Source organism: Chiloscyllium plagiosum, unplaced genomic scaffold (assembly GCF_037043375.1).
Source record: "Chiloscyllium plagiosum isolate Xiang-an unplaced genomic scaffold, Cpla_swu_hap1 HiC_scaffold_7, whole genome shotgun sequence".
Taxonomy (NCBI): Eukaryota; Metazoa; Chordata; class Chondrichthyes; order Orectolobiformes; family Hemiscylliidae; genus Chiloscyllium; species Chiloscyllium plagiosum.
In genome coordinates, this window is record NW_028270145.1 from 119,654,824 (window position 1) to 119,672,408 (window position 17,585).

The 17,585-nt window shown below is 51.5% G+C and overlaps 1 protein-coding gene across 4 annotated transcripts in view; it reads left to right on the forward strand.

Moving 5' to 3' along the window:
* Positions 1–4,704: 4,704 nt before the first annotated feature.
* LOC122551892 (natural resistance-associated macrophage protein 2-like) overlaps positions 4,705–17,585 on the forward strand; it is a 76,858-nt gene continuing 63,977 nt past the window's right edge. For 2 of the 4 annotated variants that reach the window (XM_087989427.1, XM_087989430.1), the window contains exons 1-3: positions 4,705–4,830; positions 9,205–9,291; positions 16,249–16,355. In XM_087989427.1, the coding sequence (XP_087845553.1) occupies positions 9,276–9,291; positions 16,249–16,355 (123 nt within the window). In that variant the 5' untranslated portion in view covers positions 4,705–4,830; positions 9,205–9,275. Of the gene's footprint in view, positions 4,831–9,204; positions 9,292–11,719; positions 11,743–16,248; positions 16,356–17,585 lie in introns of those variants that run through there. The other 2 variants (XM_087989431.1, XM_087989428.1) reach the window with 2 other exon arrangements.

Here is a 17,585-nt window from a genome sequence, read left to right on the forward strand (position 1 = left end):
TCCACAGAAATAGGAAGCCACAAAGAAACACATAAAGGTAAATGGTTTAGCATCAATGGTACGTGTGTAGGTTCATTACTGCTGAACTGGAAGAACAAATCCAGGTGGAACAGAGAGGAACTTAGTGAATACACAATCACAAAGATGTAAAACTGAGCAGTGATGGAGCTGGGAACTGACAGGTCTCCTGGTCCTCGCTGACATCATCGCAGCAGCTTCAAAGAGGTCACTAATGAGCTATCAGCTGAGTCAATGTTCATTTGACACAAACTGCTCCCATCAGCAAAGTTTCCAGCATAGAGTCATCGAGATGTACAGCACGGAAACAGACCCTTCGGCCCAACCCGTCCATGCCGACCAGATATCCCAACCCAATCTAGTCCCACCTGCCAGCACCCGGCCCATATCCCTCCAAACCCTTCCTATTCATATACCCATCCAGATGCCTCTTAAATGTTGCAATTGTACCAGCCTCCACCACATCCTCTGGCAGCTCATTCCATACACGTACCACCCTCTGTGTGAAAAAGTTGCCCCTTAGGTCTCTTTTATATCTTTCCCCTCTCACTCGAAACCTATGCCCTCTAGTTCTGGACTCCCCCACCCCAGGGAAAAGACTTTGTCTATTTACCCTATCCATATCCCTCATGATTTTGTAAACCTCTATAAGGTCACCCCTCAGCCTCTGACGCTCCAGGGAAAACAGTCCCGGCCTGTTCAGCCTCTCCCTATAGCTCAGATCCTCTAACCCTGGTAACATCCTTGTAAATCTTCTCTGAACCCTTTCAAGTTTCACAACATCTTTCCGATAGGAAGGAGACCAGAATTGCACACAATATTCCAACAGTGGCCTAACCAATTTCCTGTACAGCCGAACATGACCTCCCAACTCCTGTACTCAATACTCTGACCAATAAAGGAAAGCATACCAAACGCCTTCTTCACTATCCTATCTACCTGTGACTCCACTTTCAAGGAGCTATGAACCTGCACTCCAAGGTCTCTTTGTTCAGCAACACTCCCTAGGACCTTACCATTAAGTGTATAAATCCTGCTAAGATTTGCTTTCCCAAAACGCAGCACCTCGCATTTATCTGAATTAAACTCCATCTGCCACTTCTCAGCCCATTGGTGCAGATTAGATTAGATTATTTACAGTGTGGAAACAGGCCCTTCGGCCCAACAAGTCCACACCAACCCACCACCCACCCAGACCCATTTCCCTACATTTACCCCTTCCCCTAACACTATGGGCAATTTAGCATGACCAATTCACCTGACCTGCACATCTTTGTGACTGTGAGAGGAAACCGGAGCACCCGGAGGAAACCCACGCAGACACGGGGAGAACGTGCAAACTCCACACAGTCAGTTGCCTGAGGCGGGAATTGAACCCGGGTCTCTGGCGCTGTGAGGCAGCAGTGCTAACCACTGTGCCACCGTGCCACCCATGTTGCAATCTGAGGTCCACTACACCTCCAATTTTAGTGTCATCTGCAAACTTACTAACTGTACCTCTTATGCTCATATCCAAATCATTTATGTAAATGATGGAACGTAGTGGACCCAGCACCGATCCTTGTGGCACTCGACTGGTCACAGGCCTCCAGTCTGAAATTGGAGAACTCAATGTAGAGTCCTCTGGGTTGTAGGCTGCCCAGGTGGAAGATGAGGTGTTGTTCCTCCAATTTGTGGTTTGGTTCCTTGTGACAATGGAGGAGGCCAAGGATGGTCGTGTCGGAGAGGGAGTGGGAAGGGGAATTAAAATGGGTGGTGACTGGGAGGTCCGTTCGGCCTCTATGGGCCCGGCTGCGATGCTCGGTGAACCATTCCCTAAGTTAACGTTCGGTCTCCCTGATGTAGAGAAGACCACATTGGGAGCACCTGATGCAGTAAACTAGGTTGGAAGACAGGCAGGTGGACCTCTGTCTCACCTGGAAGGACTTTGTTGGGGCCCTGGATGGAGGTGGGGGGGGGGGGTACTGGCAGGTTTTACATCTTTTCCTATTGCAGGGGAAGGGGGGGTTCGTGTGGAGAGACATGAACTAAGGATTGGTGAAGGATCAGTCCGTGCAGAAGGCAGAGAGGGGTGGGGAGGGGAAGATGTCCTTGGTGGTGGGGTCTAGTTGGAGTGCTTAAGGATGATATGTTGGATGTGGAGACTGGTAGGGTGGTAGGTGAGGACAAGGGGTCTCTGTATTTATTGTTTCGAGGGGCTTTCGAGCAGTGGAACGGGGAATGGAGGTAGTGCAGTGGAGGGCTGTTTGGGTGACAGAGGAAGGTGTAGCACGTTGTTCGAAATAGGTGGATATCTGGGATATTCCAGAGTGGAATGTCTCCTTGTCAGAAATGGTGCGGTGGAGGCGGAGCAATTGGGAAAACAGGATGGAGTTCTTGCAGGATAGTAGGTTGGAGGAGATGTTGTCCAGGTGCTTGTGGGAGTCTGTGGGTTTATAGTAAACAGTTGTCTAGAGACTATTGCCAGAGATGGAAACGGAGAGGTCAGGAAAGGAGAGGGAGGTGACCGAGATGGACCAAGTGAATTTGAGGGTGGAAGTTGTGGGCAAAGTCGATGAACTGCTCCAGTTCAGCTTGGGAGTAGGATGCTGCGCTGATGCAGTCATCAATGGAACAGTGGAAGAGTTGGAGCCCAGTGCCTGGGTAGGTACTGAAGAGGGACTGTTCGATCTGGCCAACAAAGAGGCAGGTGTAGCTGGGGCCCATCCAGGTGCCCATGGCCACCCCCTGGATTTGAGAAATGGGAGGAGTTGAAGGAAAAGTCATTGAGAGTGAGGACCAGTTCAGTGAGACAGAGGAGGGTAATGGTGGAGGGGGACTGGATGGATCTGTTGGAGAGGAAGAAACTGCGGGCCTGGAGGCCACCCTTGTTAGGTTTGGACACGTATAAGGACTGCACGCCCATAGTGAAGATAAACTGCTGGGGGCAGGCAAGTGCCTGGCAGCTGGAGCACAACGTTAATAAAGATGAAGTCACCCATTTTGGTCGGAATAACAGTAAAAGGACCACCATTTAAATGGTGACAGGTTGCAGCATGCTGCTGTGCAGAGGGACCTGGGTGTCCTTGTGCATGAACCGCAAAAGGTTGGTTTGCAGATGCAACAGGTAATTAGGAAGGCAAATGGAATTTTGTCCTTCATTACTAAAAGGATTGAGTTTAAAAGCAGGGGGGTTATATTGCAGCTGTACAAGGTGCTGGTGAGGCCACACCTGGAGTACTGTGTGCAGCTCTGGTCTCCTTACTTGAGGAAGGATGTACTGGCACTGGGGGGGGTACAGAGGGGGTTCACTGGGTTGGTTCCGGAGTTGAGGGGGTTGGACTATGACGAGAGATTGATTAGATTGGGACTATACTCATTGGAATTTCAAAGAATGATGGGGAGTCTTACAGAAATAAATAAAATTATGAAGGGAATGGATAAGTCAGTAGCAGGGAGGTTGTTTCCACTGGCAGGTGAAACTAGAACTAGGGGGCATAGCCTCAAAATAAGGGGGAGCAGATTTCGGACTGAGCTGAGGAGGAACCTCCACCCAGAGGGTTGTGAATCTGTGGAATTTCCTGCCCAGTGAAACAGTTGAGGCTTCCTCATTGAATGTTTTTAAGGCAAAGATAATTTTTTGAACAATAAAGGAATTAAGGGTTTTGGCGAGAGGGTGGGTCAGTGGAGCCGTGTCCATCAAAAGATCAGCCATGATCTTATTGAATGGTGGAGCAGGCTCGAGGGGCCAGACGGCCTAGTCCTGCTCCTGGTTCTGATGCTCTTATTTCTGTCTTAAATACACTCAATGACTTGGCCTCCACAGCCCTCTGCAGTAATGAGCTCCACAGATTCCCTCACCTTTTGGCTGAAGAGATTTCTCCTCATCTCAGTTCTAAAAGGTCACCCCTTCATTCCTGGGCGCTAGTCTCTCCTACTGCTGGAAACAACGTCTCCACGTCCACTCTGTCCAGGTCTCTCAGTATTCTGTACGTTTCAATCAGATCCCACTCATTCTCCAAACCCCTTTGAGTACAGACCCAGAGTCCTCAACCACTCCTCATATGACAAGGCCTTCATCCCTGAGACCATTCTTGGAAACCCCCTCTGGACCCTCTCCACCACCAGCACTTCCTTCCTGAGATACGGGGCCCGGAAATACTCACAATGTTCTAAATGTGGTATGACCAGAGCCTTCTACTGCCTTAGTATTATTTCCCTGCTCTTGCATTCCAACCCTATTGAAATGAATGCTAACATTGCATTTGCCTTCCTAACCTCCAACAAAACCTACATGTTCACTTTAAGAGAATCCTGAGCTAGGACCCTGTGTGTCTCTGTGCTTCAGATTTCTGAAGACTCTTCTAGAAAATAGTCTGTGCCTCTGATCTTCGTATCCAAGTGTGTAATCTCATACTTTCCAACATTGTATTCCACCTGCCACATCTTTGCTCACTCTCCCAGTGTATCCAACTCCTTCTGCAGCCTCCCCATTTCCTCAACGTTACCTGTCCCTCAAATTTAGCAACAGTGCACTCAGGTCCTTTGGCCAAAGGATGACTGAATGTGACAGATGGAATTCGCAAACAGAGCCACAACAGAATGTTATATTTGTGAAAGAGGTTAATATATGCTATTGCTGACAGAAACATTGCAATCAAATCACTTTCAGTTCCACTTCACGATCCAATGAGATTGAAATTCAACTTCCGTCTCACTGAAACTGGAACCTGACCAGCATCCCTGCTTCACTCCCAGACCAGAAACACCCAGCTGCCACTCAGCTCGCGATCACTCTTACACCCTCACAATTTAACTGGATTCCTTCAACAGGTAAGGCTCTGCACTGCGCACAGCCGCATGGAGGAGGGGAACATGACGGCAAAACTGAGAGAGAAGCAAGAGGCCAGCACGAACGGCCTGATCACTGCTACATATCTCAACACTGTCAGAGGGTCAGTGCTGAGGGAGTGCCACACTGTCACAGGGTCAGTGCTGAGGGAGTGCCGCACTGTCGAAGGGTCAGTGCTGAGGGAGTGCCACACTGTCGGAGGGTCAGTGCCGAGGGAGTGCCGCACTGTCGAAGGGTCAGTGCTGAGGGAGTGCCGCACTGTCAGAGGGTCAGTGCTGAGGGAGTGCCGCACTGTCGAAGGGTCAGTGCTGAGGGAGTGCCACACTGTCACAGGGTCAGTGCTGAGGGAGTGCCGCACTGTCGAAGGGTCAGTGCTGAGGGAGTGCCGCACTGTCAGAGGGTCAGTGCTGAGGGAGTGCCGCACTGTCGAAGGGTCAGTGCTGAGGGAGTGCCACACTGTCGGAGGGTCAGTGCTGAGGGAGTGTTGCACTGTCAGAGGGTCAGTGCTGAGGGAGTGCCGCACTGTCGAAGGGTCAGTGCTGAGGGAGTGCCACACTGTCGGAGGGTCAGTGCTGAGGGAGTGTTGCACTGTCACAGGGTCAGTGCTGAGGGAGTGTTGCACTGTCAGAGGGTCAGTGCTGAGGGAGTGCCGCACTGTCGGAGGGTCAGTGCTGAGGGAGTGCCGCACTGTCAGAGGGTCAGTGCTGAGGGAGTGCCGCACTGTCACAGGGTCAGTGCTGAGGGAGTGTTGCACTGTTGGAGGGTCAGTGCTGAGGGAGTGCCGCACTGTCACAGGGTCAGTGCTGAGGGAGTGCCGCACTGTCGGAGGGTCAGTGCTGAGGGAGTGCCGCACTGTCAGAGGGTCAGTGCTGAGGGAGTGCCGCACTGTCACAGGGTCAGTGCTGAGGGAGTGCCGCACTGTCGGAGGGTCAGTGCTGAGGGAGTGTTGCACTGTCGGAGGGTCAGTGCTGAGGGAGTGCCACACTGTCGGAGGGTCAGTGCTGAGGGAGTGTTGCACTGTCATAGGGTCAGTGCTGAGGGAGTGCCGCACTGTCAGAGGGTCAGTGCTGAGGGAGTGTTGCACTGTCGGAGGGTCAGTACTGAGGGAGTGCCGCACTGCCGGAGGGTCAGTGCTGAGGGAGTGTTGCACTGTCGGAGGGTCAGTGCTGAGGGAGTGTTGCACTGTCAGAGGGTCAGTGCTGAGGGAGTGTTGCGCTGTCGGAGGGTCAGTGCTGAGGGAGTACCACACTGTCGGAGGGTCAGTGCTGAGGGAGTATTGCACTGTCGGAGGGTCAGTGCTGAGGGAGTGTTGCACTGTCAGAGGGTCAGTGCTGAGGGAGTGCCGCACTGTCAGAGGGTCAGTGCTGAGGGAGTGCCACACTGTCACAGGGTCAGTGCTGAGGGAGTGCCGCACTGTCGGAGGGTCAGTGCTGAGGGAGTGCCACACTGTCAGAGGGTCAGTGCTGAGGGAGTGCCGCACTGTCACAGGGTCAGTGCTGAGGGAGTGCCGCACTGTCAGAGGGTCAGTGCTGAGGGAGTGCCGCACTGTCGGAGGGTCAGTGCTGAGGGAGTGTTGCACTGTCATAGGGTCAGTGCTGAGGGAGTGCCGCACTGTCGGAGGGTCAGTGCTGAGGGAGTGTTGCACTGTCAGAGGGTCAGTGCTGAGGGAATACCACACTGTCGGAGGGTCAGTGCTGAGGGAGTGCCGCACTGTCAGAGGGTTAGTGCTGAGGGAGTGTTGCACTGTCGGAGGGTCAGTACTGAGGGAGTGCCGCACTGCCGGAGGGTCAGTGCTGAGGGAGTGTTGCACTGTTGGAGGGTCAGTGCTGAGGGAGTGCCGCACTGTTGGAGGGTCAGTACTGAGGGAGTGCTGCGCTGTCGGAGGGTCAGTGCTGAGGGAGTACCACACTGTCGGAGGGTCAGTGCTGAGGGAGTGCCGCACTGTCAGAGGGTTAGTGCTGAGGGAGTGTTGCACTGTCGGAGGGTCAGTACTGAGGGAGTGCCGCACTGCCGGAGGGTCAGTGCTGAGGGAGTGCTGCACTTGTTGATGGTAATGGTTGAGTGGAGGATATTCTGGGCCACAGATCGAGGTTACAGATTGTGCTGTAGTGTAGAGGGAGCTGCTGCTTTTGGTGACCCACAGCGCCTCGTGGATGGAGCTGCTTGATCTGTTTGAAGTCTGTCCCGTTGAGCACGGTGATAGAGCCACACAACCCAATGGAGGGGATTCTCAATGTGAAGGTGGGACTTTGTCTCCACAAGGACTGTGTGGTGGTCACTCTTACCGATACTGTCATGGACAGATATATCTGCAGACGGCAGATTGGTGAGGATGAGGTCAAGTCTGTTTCTCCCTCTTGTTGGTTCCCTCCCCACCTGTCCCAGACCCAGTCCAGCAGCGATGTTCTTTAAGGACCTGACCAGCTCGATCAGTAATGCTGCTGCTGAGCCACTCTTGGTGGTGGACAGTGAAATCCCCCACCCAGAGGACTCTCTGTGACCTTGCTATGCCAAGCGCTTCCTCCACCTGTTGTTCAACATTAACTGAGGGAGGATGGTATGTGATTATGAGCAGGAGGTTTCCTTGCCCATGTTTAACCTGAAGCCATGAGACCCCATGGGGTCCAGAGTCAATGCTGAGGCCACTCCCTCCTGAGTGTATCGCACTGTGCCGACCCTCTGCTGGGTCTGACTGGTCTGTTATACTGATCATTTGGAATTTGTGGTGATACAGAGATTCGAGATTTTATTGTGTCCCACATCATTGTGTCAGTGGTTCACTTCAAACTGTCAGAGAGAAAGTCACAAGACAGCGAAATGATTGAAATGCAAAGGTCAGCTTTATAAGAGAATTGCATAAATCCTTACCGTCTGTCAGCAAGATCGAGAAATGTGTCATCAGGTCCTGTGACAGAGGGTGGAGTCAAGGAGGGAGATTCACTTTGCACATTGAGAGAGTGGTGGGCAGGTTCTGTCAGTAAAGGACAAATATTCAGAATGACAATTTGTTCCAGTGCAATCACTTAATGGAGGGAAACAGAACTTTCAATTGTCAAACATGAATTGGGGATTTAATCAGTGCACCAGTCAGCTTCAAATCCGAGGTGCTGTCCTGACCCTGTGACAGCGTGGCACACTCACAGCACTGACCCTCTGACAGTACTGCACTCTCTCAATACCGTCCATCTGACAGTGCGGCACTCCCTCAGCACTGACCCTCCGACAGAGTGACACTCCCTCATTACTGACCCTCTGACAATGCGGCACTCCCTTAGTACTGATCCTCTGACAGTGCAGCACTCCCACAGTACTGTCCCTCTGACAGTGCGGCACTCCTTCAGGACTGACCCTCCGATAGAGTGGCACTCCCTCAGTACTGACCCTCCGACAGAGCGGCACTCCCTCAGTACTGACCCTCTGACAGTGCGGCATGCCCTCAGCACTGACCCTCTGACAGTATCGCACTCCCTCAGCACTGACCCTCTGACAGTGCAGCACTCCCTCAGTACTGACCCTCTGACAGTGCGGCACTCCCTCAGCACTCACTCTCTGACAGTGCAGCACTCCCTCAGCACTGACCCTCCGACAGCGCAACACTCCTTCAGTACTGACCCTCTGACAGTTCTGCATTCCCTCAGTACTGAGTCTCTGACAGTGTGCCACTCCCTCAGCACTGACCCTCTGACAGTGCAGCACTCCCACAGTACTGACCCTCTGACAGTGCAGCACTCCCTCAGTACTGACCCTCTGACAGTGCAGCACTCCCACAGTACTGACCCTCTGACAGTGCAGCACTCCCTCAGTACTGACCCTCTGACAGTGCAGCACTCCCACAGTACTGACCCCCCAGCAGTGCAGCACTCCCTCAGTACTGACCCTCTGACAGTGCGGCACTCCCTCAGCACTGACCCTCCATCAGTGTGGTGCTCCCTCAGCACTGACCCTCTGACAGTGCAGCACTCCCTCAGCACTGACCCTCTGACAGTGCGGCACTCCCTCAGCACTGACCCTCCAACAACGTGGTGCTCTATCAGCACTGACCCTGTAGTAATGCTGCACTCTCTCAGTGTACCGTTTTGCTGTTGACAGCGATAAGACCATCCTGTATAAAGAAGAATCCTGGGTCTTGAGGTAACAGCTTCACTTGTCATGTTTGAGTGTGACATAAACACATTTGGCATCAGCTGCTTTCGCCCAGTGGTTTTGTTACAATTAGTGATCGGCTTCTCGAAGCATAGCCTGCTATGTTGGTAATACATAGAAGCGTGCTTGTGTTTCATGCTCATACGTGCTCATTGAAACTGAACTGAAATGGTCTGCATTGTTGTGCAGTTCATTGCTCTGCTGTTTTACAGGAGCTCAGAGTCCTGGACCAAGGAGTTACAGGGAGTTGTGCTGAGAGTCCAGTGTGAGCCCAGCCTGCATCATGGAGGACAGTGCACGTGAGTCTGACTGACTTTGCAACCTCGTTATCACTGGACAAGCTGTTCCGTGCCGTACAGTTCCCAGTTTGTTCAGTGTGGAGTTTGCATGCTCTCCATGTGTTGGCATGGACCGCTTTTGTGTGCTCCACCGTTCTCCCACTGTCCAAAGATGTGCAGGCTAGGGAGGCTGGCCATGCTAAATTGCCCATAATATGCACATGGGTTAGCCATGGGAAATGCGGGGTTACGGGAATAGCATTGGGATATGGGATCATTTTCTATGATGTGAACTCAGTGGGCCAAATGGCCTGTTTCAACACTGTAGGGGTTCTATGTTGCTAATGTGTGTCTGAAAACAGGGTCTTATGGTGATGATGAGTGCCTACAGTGAGGAGTTGCTGTTAATAATGGGAATAACCAACGCTACTTGGCTTTCAATGTAAGGAAGTCAGGAACAGCAAGAAAGGGATTCTGCTGGGAATGTTGAGGGATTTGGTGAGACCATATCTGGAATATGATGTGTAGTTTTATTCTGCACATTCAAGGAGGGATGCGTTTGCATCGAAGATTCATCAGATTACTCCTTGCGCTGAAGGGGGTATCCTTGATCTGAGACTGAGGAAAATGGGCGATATTCTCTGGAGCTTAGAAGAATGAGAGGTGGTTTTGTTGAGATGTTTATTATTGATACTTGAAAGGTAGGGAAGCTAGTGGAAGGAATTCTGGGAGACAGAATTAGTCAGCATTTGGAGAGAAGGGGATTAATCATGAACGGTCAGCATGGTTTTGTAAAGGGGAGGTCACGGCTGACCAACTTGATTCAACTTTTCGAAGAGCTGACCAGGTTTGTAGGTGAGGGCAATGCTTTTCACCAACACACCTGGTCAGCTGAGGAAACACTAGCAAAGATGATTTTGGATCGGAGTGGGAGTGACAGGGGAGTTGTTCAGGGAGACTTTAACTTCCCCAATATTGACTGGGAACACTATAGTTCGAGTACTTTAGATGGGTCAGTTTTTGTCCAATGTTTGCAGGAGGGTTTCCTGTGACAGTATGTAGACAGGCCAACAAGAGGAGAGGCCACTTTGGATTCGATACTGTATAATGAACCGGGCCAGGTGTTAGATTTGGAGGTAGGTGAGCACTATGGTGATAGTGACCACAATTTGGTTATGTTTACTTTAGTGATGGAAAGGGATAGGTATATACTATGGGGCAAGAGTTACTGCTGGGATAAAGGCAATTATGATGCAATTAGGGTGGGGAAGGAATTTTAGTCAAGATTTAGGATGTGTAGGAGGGGGAAGGAAACTGCAGGGAGTGGGCACAATTGAAATGTGGAGCTTATTCAAGGAACAGCTACTGCATGTCCTTGATAAGTATGTATCTGTCAGGCAGGGAGGAAGTGGTTGAGCGAGGGAGCCATGGTTTACTAAAGAATCTCTTGTAACGAGGAAGAAGGCGGTTTATGTTAGGGTGGGACGTAAAGGCTCAGTTAGGGAGCTTGAGAGTTACATGTAAGCCAGGAAGGACCTAAAGAGAGGGCTAAGAAGAGCCAGGAAAGGACATGAGAAGTGTTGGTGGATAGGATCAAGGAAAACCCAAAAGCTTTCTATAGGTAGATCAGGAATAAAAGAATGACGGGAGTAAGGTTAGGGCCAATCAAAGACAGTCGAGGGAAGTTGTGTGTGGAGTCAGAGGAGATAGGGGAAGCGCTAAATGAATATTTTTCGTCGGTATTCACACTGGAAAAAGATAATGTTGTCGAGGAGAATACTGAGATACTAGACTAGACAGGATTGAGGAGGTAAAAACAATGACTGCAGATGCTGGAAACCAGATTCTGGATCAGTGGTGCTGAAAGAGCACAGCAGTTCAGGCAGCATCCAAGGAGCAGTAAAATCGACGTTTCAGGCAAAAGCCCTTCATCAGGAATAAAGGCAGAGAGCCTGAAGCGTGGAGAGATAAGCTAGGGGAGGGTGGGGGTGGGGAGAAAGTAGCATAGAGTACAATGGGTGAGTGGGGGAGGGGATGAAGGTGATAGGTCAGGGAGGAGAGGGTGGAGTGGATAGGTGGAAAAGGAGATAGGCAGGTCGGACAAGTCATGGGGACAGTGCTGAGCTGGAAATTTGGAACTAGGGTGAGGTGGGGGAAGGGGAAATGAGGAAACTGTTGAAGTCCACATTGATGCCCTGGGGTTGAAGTGTTCCGAGGCGGAAGATGAGGCGTTCTTCCTCCAGGCATCTGGTAGTGAGGGAGCGGCGGTGAAGGAGGCCCAGGACCTCCATGTCCTCGGCAGAGTGGGAGGGGGAGTTGAAATGTTGGGCCACCAGGAGGTGTGGTTGATTGGTGCGGGTGTCTCGGCGATGTTCCCTAAAGCGCTCTGCTAGGAGGCGCCCAGTCTCCCCAATGTAGAGGAGACTGTATCGGGAGCAACGGATACAATAAATGGTATTAGTGGATGTGCAGGTAAAACTTTGATGGATGTGGAAGGCTCCTTTAGGGCCTTGGATGGAGGTGAGGGAGGAGGTGTGGGCACAGGTTTTACAGTTCCTGCGGTGGCAGGGGAAAGTGCCAGGATGGGAGGGTGGGTTGTAGGGGGGAGTGAACCTGACCAGGTAGTCACGGAGGGAACGGTCTTTGCGGAAGGCGGAAAGGGGTGGGGAGGGAAATATATCCCTGGTGGTGGGGTCTGTTTGGAGGTGGCGGAAATGTCGGCGGATGATTTGGTTTATGCGAAGGTTGGTAGGGTGGAAGGTGAGCACCAGGGGCGTTCTGTCCTTGTTACGGTTGGAGGGGTGGGGTCTGAGGGCGGAGGTGCGGGATGTGGACGAGATGCATTGGAGGGCATCTTTAACCACGTGGGAAGGGAAATTGCGGTCTCTAAAGAAGGAGGCCATCTGGTGTGTTCTGTGGTGGAACTGGTCCTTCTGGGAGCAGATACAGAGGAGGCGGAGGAATTGGGAATACGGGATGGCATTTTTGCAGGAGGTAGGGTGGGAAGAGGTGTAATCCAGGTAGCTGTGGGAGTCGGTGGGTTTGTAGAAGATGTCAGTGTCAAGTCGGTCGTCATTAATGGAGATGGAGAGGTCCAGGAAGGGGAGGGAGGTGTCAGAGATGGTCCAGGTAAATTTAAGGTCAGGGTGGAATGTGTTGGTGAAGTTGATGAATTGCTCAACCTCCTCGCGGGAGCACGAGGTGGCGCCAATGCAGTCATTAATGTAGCAGAGGAAGAGGTGGGGAGTGGTGCCGGTGTAATTACGGAAGATCAACTGCTCTACGTAGCCAACAAAGAGACAGACATAGCTGGGGCCCATATGTGTGCCCATGGCTACCCCTTTGGTCTGGAGGAAGTGGGAGGATTCAAAGGAGAAATTGTTAAGGGTGAGGACCAGTTCGGCCAAACGAATGAGAGTGTCGGTGGAAGGGTACTGTTGGGGACGTCTGGAGAGGAAAAAACGGAGGGCTTGGAGGCCCTGGTCATGGCGGATGGAGGTGTAGAGGGATTGGATATCCATGGTGAAAGATGAGGTGTTGGGGGATGGGGAAATAGAAGTCTTGGAGGGCGTGGGTGGTATCTCGAACGTATGTGGGGAGTTCCTGGACTGGGGGGATAGGACAGTGTCGAGGTAGGTAGAGATGAGTTCAGTGGGGCAGGAGCATGCTGAGACAATGGGTCGGCCAGGGTGGTCAGGCTTGTGGATCTTGGGAAGGAGGTAGAACCGGGCAGTGCGGGGTTCCCGGAGTATGAGGTTGGAAGCTGTGGGTGGGACATCTCCTGAGGTGATGAGGTTCCGTATGGTCTGGGAGATGATGGTTTGGTGATGGGGGGTGGGGTCATGGTCGAGGGGGCAGTAGGAAGAGGTGTCCTCGAGTTCACAAGGAGGAGGTGTTAGCAATTCTGGAAAGTGTGAAAATAGATAAATCCCCTGGGCCGGATGGGATTTATCCGAGGATTCTCTGGGAAGCCAGGGAGGAGATTGCCGAGCCTTTGGCTTTGATCTTTAAATCGTCATTGTCTACAGGAATAGTGCCAGAAGACTGGAGGATAGCAAATGTTATCCCCTTGTTCAAGAAGGGGAGTAGAGACAACCCTCCTAATTATAAACCAGTGAACCTTACTTCAGTTGTGGGTAAAGTGTTGGAAAAGGGTTTAAGAGATATGATTTATAATCATCTAGAGAGGAATAATTTAATTAGGGAAAGTCAACACGGTTTTGTGAAGGGTAGGTTGTGCCTCACAAACCTTACTGAGTTCTTTGAGAAGGTGACCAAACAGGTGGATGAGGGTAAAGTGGTTGATGTGGTGTATATGGATTTCAGTAAGGTGTTTGATAAGGTTCCCCACGGTAGGCTATTGCACAAAATACAGAGGCATGGGATTGAGGGTGACTTAGCAGTTTGGATCAGAAATTGACTAGCTGAAAGAAGACAGAGCGTGGTGGTTGATGGGAAATGTTCATCCTGGAGTTCAGTTACTAGTGGTGTACCGCAAGGATCTGTTTTGGGGCCACTGCTGTTTGTCATTTTTATAAATGATCTGGATGAGGACACAGAAGGATGGGTTAGTAAATTTGTGGATGACACTAAGGTCGGTGGAGTTGTGGATGAAGGATGTTGTAGGTTACAGAGGGACATAGGTAAGCTGCAGAGCTGGGCTGAGAGGTGGCAAATGGAGTTTAATGCAGAAAGTGTGAGATGATTTACCTTGGAAGGAGTAACAGGAATGCAGAGTACTGGCCTAATGGTAAGATTCTTGGTAATGTAGCTGAGCAGAGAGATCTTGGTGTCTATGTACACAGATCCCTGAAAGTTGCCACCCAGGCTGATAGGGTTGTTAAGAAGGCATACGGTGTGTTAGCTTTTATTGGTAGAGGAATTAAGTTTCCAAACCATGAGATCATGCTGCAGCTGTACAAAACTCTGATGCGGCCACACTTGGAGTATTGTGTACAGTTCTGGTCACTGCGTTTTAGGAGGGATGTGGAAGCTTTGGAAAGGGTTCAGAGGAGATTTACTAGGATGTTGCCTGGTATGGAGGGAAGGGCTTACGAGGAAAGGCTGAGGGACTTGAGGCTGTTTTTGTTGGAGAGAAGAAGGTTGAGAGGTGACTTAATAGAGACATATAAGATAATCAGAGGGTTAGATAGAGTGGACAGGGAGAGCCTTTTTCCAAGTATGGTGACGGTGAGCACGAGGGGACATAGCTTTAAATTGAGGGGTGATAGATATAGGACAGATCTCAGAGGTAGGTCTTTACTCAGAGAGTAGTAGGGGCAAGGAACGCACTGCCTGTAACAGTAGTAGACTCACCAACTTTAAGGGCATTTAAATGGTCATTGGATAAACACATGGATGAGAGTGGAATAGTGTAGGTTAGATGGGCTTCAGATTGGTTCCACAGGTTGATGCAATGTCAAGGGCCAAAGGGCCTGTACTGCGCTGTATTATTCTATGTTTTCCTGTCATTGCCTTTACCTTCAGCAAGGCTTTTGTTAACCCTCAGTTTGGGATACCGATAGCAAAGGTTATAGCCCATAGATCCAAGGAAATTTGGCAAATTGGATCCAGAATTGGGTGAGTGGCAGGAAATAGAGCTTCATGGTTGAGGTGTTCCTGTGACTGGAAATCTGTGTCCAGTGGGGTCCCACAGAGTTCAGAGTTGGGGCTTTTGCTGTTTGTGGATAATATAAATCGGTTCGACATGAATGTAGGAGGACTGAGCAGTAAAAGTTTGCAAATGTTATGAAAATTGGTGGATGGCTTTAGATTACTGGAGGATATAGATGGCCGGGTCAGTGGATAATGGGATTCAATTTGGATAAGTGTGAGGTGATGTCCCTGGGCTGGACAAGCAAGGAAAGGGAATACAGGATGAATGATAAGATGCTGAGAACCACCGCAGGTCAGAGGGAGCTTGGTGTGTGTGTACACCGTCTGTTAAAGTATCAGGACAAGGGGATAAAGTTGTTTAGAAGGCACATGGGATACTTGGTGAAAGTGAGGACTTGCCTTTATTAATCAAGACATAGAGTATAAGAGCAGGAGGTGATGCTGGATCTGGATACAATGTTGGTCAGGCCACAGCTCGAGTATTGTGTGGGGTTCAGGAACCCACATTATAGGAGGGATGTGGTAGCACAGGAGAGGGGGCAGAGGGAGATTAACCAGGATGTTGCCAGGGCTGGAGAGCTTCAGGTATAGAGAGAGATTGGACAGACTCGAGTTGTTTTTCTGAGACTAAGATGGGGGGGGTGGATAACGGGGATCATGACTGAGATGGATAAAGTGGTGGGGGGCATAGACACAGTTGGCAGGAGGGAACTTTTCCCCTTGGTGGAAGGATCAATGCCCAGAGACATGGGTATAAGGGAAGGGGCAGGAGGGTTAGGGGGATGTGAGGAAATACCTTTTCCCCCAGAGGGGGGGGGGGGGAATCTGGAACTGACTGCCTGTGAGGGTGGGGGAGGCAGGGAGCCTCGCCACACTGAAGGGGGATTTCGATGTACCCTTGAAATGCCAAGGCTGGGGGCCAACTGCTGGGAAATGGGATGAGGGAATCGTGAGGTGGCTGTTTCTCACTGGCACAGACGTGATGGACTGAATGGGCACTTTCTGTGCTGTGGATTTCCATCGCTCAATGACACTGAGCTTGAATACTTGAGGTTAGAATTTTAAAGATGGGACAGTCTCAGGATAAGAGGCTGATCATTTCAGTTTGAGGTAATAAGTATGTTGACTCTGAGAGTTGTGAATGTTTGAATTATCCCACAGCACTGTGGAGAAACCATTATTAAATACATGTGCAGCTGAGAGAACCAGATTAGAGGTCTCTTGGAGGAAGCAAGGGAGAGCACAGGATAGAGATCACTGAACAACGCACAGACACAACCTTATCATTTACATGCACCCTGTCTAAATACTCCCCCTACACCCCGTGTTCCCCAGGGAATAAAACGATCATTTTTCTCGCAGGGCCAGAGAGTGACCGGGAGGAAATTGTGAGCAGCAACAATGGTCATCAACGCCACACAGACCAAACCTACCTGGACGAGAAGATAGCCATTCCTGATGCAGGATCGGTAACTCTCATTCCCAAATCCAATCACAAAGAGGGAACCAGGCTTTATTGGTAAAATATCAGAGGGTCAGTGCTGAGGGAGGGCTGCAGTTTTGGAGGGTCAGTATTGAGGGAGAGCTGCACTGTCGGAGGGTCAGTGCTGAGGGAGTGCCGCACTGTCAGAGGGTCAGTGCTGAGGGAGTGCCGCACTGTCAGAGGGTCAGTGCTGAGGGAGTGCCGCACTGTCAGAGGGTCAGTACTGAGGGAGTGCCACACTGTCAGAGGGTCAGTGCTAAGGGAGTGCCGCACTGTCAGAGGGTCAGTACTGAGGGAGTGCCGCACTGTCAGAGGGTCAGTACTAAGGGAGTGCTGCACTGTCAGAGGGTCAGTGCTGAGGGAGGGCTGCACTGTTAGAGGGTCAGTGCTAAGGGAGGGCTGCACTGTCAGAGGGTCAGTACTGTGGGAGTGCCGCACTGTCGGAGGGCCAGTGCTGAGGGAGTGCTGCACTGTCAGAGGGTCAGTGCTGAGGGAGTGCCGCACTGTCGGAGGGTCAGTGCTGAGGGAGTGCCGCACTGTCGGAGGGTCAGTGCTGAGGGAGTGCCGCACTGTCGGAGGGTCAGTGCTGAGGGAGTGCCGCACTATCGGAGGGTCTGTGCTGAGGGATTGCCACACTGTCAGAGGGTCAGTGCTAAGGGAGTGCCGCACTATCGGAGGGTCTGTGCTGAGGGAGTGCCGCACTGTCAGAGGGTCTGTGCTGAGGGAGTGCCACACTGTCAGAGGGTCAGTGCTAAGGGAGTGCCGCACTGTCAGAGGGTCAGTGCTGAGGAAGTGCCGCACTGTCAGAGGGTCAGTGCTGAGGGAGTGCCGCACTATCGGAGGGTCTGTGCTGAGGGAGTGCTGCACTGTCAGAGGGTCAGTGCTGAGGGAGTGCTGCACTGTCAGAGGGTCAGTGCTGAGAGAGTGCCGCACTGTCAGAGGGTCTGTGCTGAGGGATTGCCACACTGTCAGAGGGTCAGTGCTGAGGGAGTGCTGCACTGTCAGAGGGTCAGTACTGAGGGAGCGCCGCACTGTCAGAGGGTCTGTGCTGAGGGAGTGCCGCACTGTCAGAGGGTCAGTGCTGAGGGAGTGCTGCACTGTCAGAGGGTCAGTGCTGAGGGAGTGCTGCACTGTCAGAGGGTCAGTGCTGAGAGAGTGCCGCACTGTCAGAGGGTCTGTGCTGAGGGAGTGCCGCACTGTCAGAGGGTCAGTACTG